The sequence below is a fragment of the Tarenaya hassleriana genome, unplaced genomic scaffold (genome assembly GCF_000463585.1).
Source record: "Tarenaya hassleriana unplaced genomic scaffold, ASM46358v1 Cleome3, whole genome shotgun sequence".
In the NCBI taxonomy this organism is placed as follows: Eukaryota; Viridiplantae; Streptophyta; class Magnoliopsida; order Brassicales; family Cleomaceae; genus Tarenaya; species Tarenaya hassleriana.
The window spans coordinates 3,639,237-3,642,390 of NW_010966177.1; the positions used below are offsets into that span (position 1 = coordinate 3,639,237).

The 3,154-nt window shown below is 36.0% G+C and overlaps 1 protein-coding gene across 2 annotated transcripts in view; it reads left to right on the forward strand.

Moving 5' to 3' along the window:
* Nucleotides 1–96: 96 nt before the first annotated feature.
* Nucleotides 97–3,154, forward strand: part of LOC104819141 (serine/threonine-protein kinase Nek7) — a 5,205-nt gene continuing 2,147 nt past the window's right edge. Inside the window, exons 1-12 of one of the 2 annotated variants that reach the window (XM_010549063.2) lie at nucleotides 97–275; nucleotides 401–542; nucleotides 1,023–1,089; nucleotides 1,585–1,650; nucleotides 1,765–1,811; nucleotides 2,104–2,149; nucleotides 2,259–2,339; nucleotides 2,421–2,463; nucleotides 2,582–2,631; nucleotides 2,783–2,864; nucleotides 2,950–2,999; nucleotides 3,102–3,148. In XM_010549063.2, the coding sequence (XP_010547365.1) occupies nucleotides 421–542; nucleotides 1,023–1,089; nucleotides 1,585–1,650; nucleotides 1,765–1,811; nucleotides 2,104–2,149; nucleotides 2,259–2,339; nucleotides 2,421–2,463; nucleotides 2,582–2,631; nucleotides 2,783–2,864; nucleotides 2,950–2,999; nucleotides 3,102–3,148 (701 nt within the window). In that variant the 5' untranslated portion in view covers nucleotides 97–275; nucleotides 401–420. The remainder of the gene's footprint in view (nucleotides 276–400; nucleotides 543–1,022; nucleotides 1,090–1,584; nucleotides 1,651–1,764; nucleotides 1,812–2,103; nucleotides 2,150–2,258; nucleotides 2,340–2,420; nucleotides 2,464–2,581; nucleotides 2,632–2,782; nucleotides 2,865–2,949; nucleotides 3,000–3,101; nucleotides 3,149–3,154) is intronic. The other variant, XM_010549064.2, reaches the window with a different exon arrangement.

Genomic DNA, 3,154 nt, shown 5'->3' on the forward strand with positions numbered 1-3,154 from the left:
ACAATTGTATATACATTTACACCAAAAACATATATATATATATAACGTCCGAGTGGGATCGCTCTCCCTCCCAAAGTTGAAATTAATTGTCTTGAATTAATCATTACGTTTTTTTAAATATATCTTTCGATTACTGTTTTAATTAGTGTCAATGCCGCTTTTATTTCGATTTGGCCTCCCACCTCTCTCTCTCTCTTTGCCATTTCAACAGCCCTGTAATAGACTCATCTTCTTCCTCAGCTTCCTAGTTTGCAGAATTTCATTCTTGTTGTGTGGTAGTTTCACTTGCTTTCGCCTCTTCTTTCTATTTCTGAAGCTGATCTTTCTTTTTGTGTGGTTTGAGTCTCGTTTGGATCTCTAAGTTGAAATTGGTTTTCGGTTTTTTTTTTTTTTACTTTAGGGTTTTGAAGATTCTCTGCCATGGAGGTCGATGCAAGTGAAGGAGACAAGTCCAAGCTCGAGAACTATCAAGTCATGAAGCAAATTGAGAAAGGCTCGTTTGGTTCTTCTTTCGTGGTTCTCCACAAAACCGAGAACAAGAAGTAAAACGGAAATCTTTGCTATTTTCCAATTTTATTTTCCTCTGTGGATCTTTCTTTGAATTGAAGCCAAACCCTTTTTCTAGTTTGTGCTTATAATTAGAAATTTGTTAGCTAATCTTTTTTATTATCTTGATACTGTTGATAGGAGTTGATGTTAGGGTAATAATGGCAAATGCATATGATTTCTTCTAGTTGTTGGAGACCACGAAACGAAGATGGGTTTTGCTTTCTTTGACTTGGCATGATCAGATGTTTTACTCAAATTTATGTTTATTGTCCGGAAGAAATGTTACTAGATTTAGTCTCAAGGAATTTGATTCATCTCTCTTTTAGTGAAGTAAAAGAAAAGCTCACAGGTTTCTTCGCCAGTTTGTTTGTGTAGTTTCAATTCTTATCTTGATGTTTTGTGTTTGATCAAAAGCTTGTTTCAGTTGGTTGGGGTCTACGCTATATCATGTCTTGCTTTTCTTGTATCCGTAGGTATGCAATGAAGCGGATTCGGTTGGCTAAGCAGACAGAGAAGTTTAAGCAGACTGCTTACCACGAGGTGATATGCTCGCCGAATCTTGATCTATAGCTATGTGTCTTCAAGATTTTGAATTTTTGTCCGAACTTCCTTTTGGGTAGATATGAATATTGTTTTGCAATATAATCATCTAACTAGCTTTAGCTGTGAAGAGATTTGGTCATTAGTTGCACCGGTTCTTTTGGACATCCAGTAGTTTCAGTGTTATCCCTTCGTTCATTTGCGTTTGTTAAGACATGCCCTTCTTGCATTTCAGGTAAATGCATTTGCCTGAAATTGACTTTTAGCTTTACCAAAATCATGTGAAATTATGGTATTGGAAAATTATAATGTTATGGGAAATGAAATGATATTAGTCAGTGTGGTGTTATTGTATTATTGTGATCCTATTTTCACCGGGTTCTATTTCTTTTGAATGGCTTCGTATAGTTCACATAATGTGTTTTAACTTTCATTCCTCACCCTTTTCCCCAAAATTCCACAGAAAATTGTTACATTCGTCTGTTCATGTTGCAGATGAACTTGATCGCGAAATTAAATAATCCATATATAGTGCAATGCAAGGATTCTTGGGTTGACAAGGTAAAAGGATTGGGACCTTGATTTCCATAATGTTGACTATGTTGTAATAGAGTACTTTAGAAGAAATAGCTACTAGGTTTTTCATCAGTTCATCTTTTTTTCTCTTTTTCACAGGACAATAATGTCTACTTTGTAACTGCACACTGTGAGGGAGGAAACATGTAAGTTCTGATACACTATGTAACCTTTATTGGCCATGTGGACTTTGGGTTTTATTTTTTGAGTGTTGAACTTAGTTCATGTTACTGAATCTTGGGTTTATGAACAGTTGGATGGTAAAATATGCTTAGAACTTCGTTTCTACTTTTCCTGTCACAGAAGTGATTCTGACTTATCTGGGTCTGTGAATTAATGTTGCTTTGTCTAAAGTTTTCTGGTTGTAATGTGGTCATATAGATTTGACCATGAATTATAGATGACGGTATCTGAATCATCATTTTCCTTCTGAATCAGGGCTGAGGCTATTAGAAAAGCCAGAGGAAAGTTATTCCCGGAGGAGGTATCATTCCACTTCGTTTTCTTTTTCTTTCTGTTTCACACCTTATTTCTTCCCATCAAAATACTGGTGATTGATTTGTGGGTAATCAAATTTCCTTTTCCTTGAGCAGAAAATCTTCAAATGGTTGACCCAGTTGTTACTTGCTGTTGATTACTTGCACTCAAACCGTGTACTTCATAGGGATCTCAAGGTATATTGACAAACATTCCTTATGTTTTGTGTTCGTTCTTCCGCGAAAGATTACAGTCTGATTAAAGTAGTATCTATGCAGTGCTCAAGCATTTTCCTAACAGAGGATGAGGACATCCAGCTTGGTAATGAAGGATTGATTGGAAACACGGTTTCAATCCCTAATCAAAATATGATTGTTCCTTTCGTTTATGTGCTCTAAGCAACAACTTTTGAAATACCGAAATACCACCAATGTTACAGGTGACGTCGGCTTGGCAAAACTTCTCCATCCAGAAAAGCCATCTTCCTCGGTATTACCCTTTTGTATTTCTTTACATGGCGTGGAAAATGTTGATGTTGGAACCTAAGTTTCTTTAAAAAAAAAAAATCAATTACCTCTGTGCACAAGTATGTTGAAACAATGATTCTATTTAGTATCTCATTTGCTATATTTTGAAACAGGTTTCTGCCACTCCGAACAGATTATGCCCTGAGGTTCTAGAAAATATACCGTATGGATATAAGTCCGACATATGGTCTCTGGGTAAGAGTACAACCCCAAACATGTAAACAACTTTGTGCTATGTCTCAATTAATGAAGTGAATCAAACAACATGATTTTTGCACAGGCTGCTGTATCTTTGAGATTACTGCTCATCAGCCTTCATTTAAAGCATTGGTTGGTATTAGCTTTCTTGTCTCTATCTCTTATCAAATCGTAACTTCCTTGTTATTTTCAAGCAAAATGTACATGGAAGCTAATTAACATAGACATTAACAGGATACGGCTGGTCTCATCAACAAGATCAATAGATCCATTATGTCTCCTCTTCC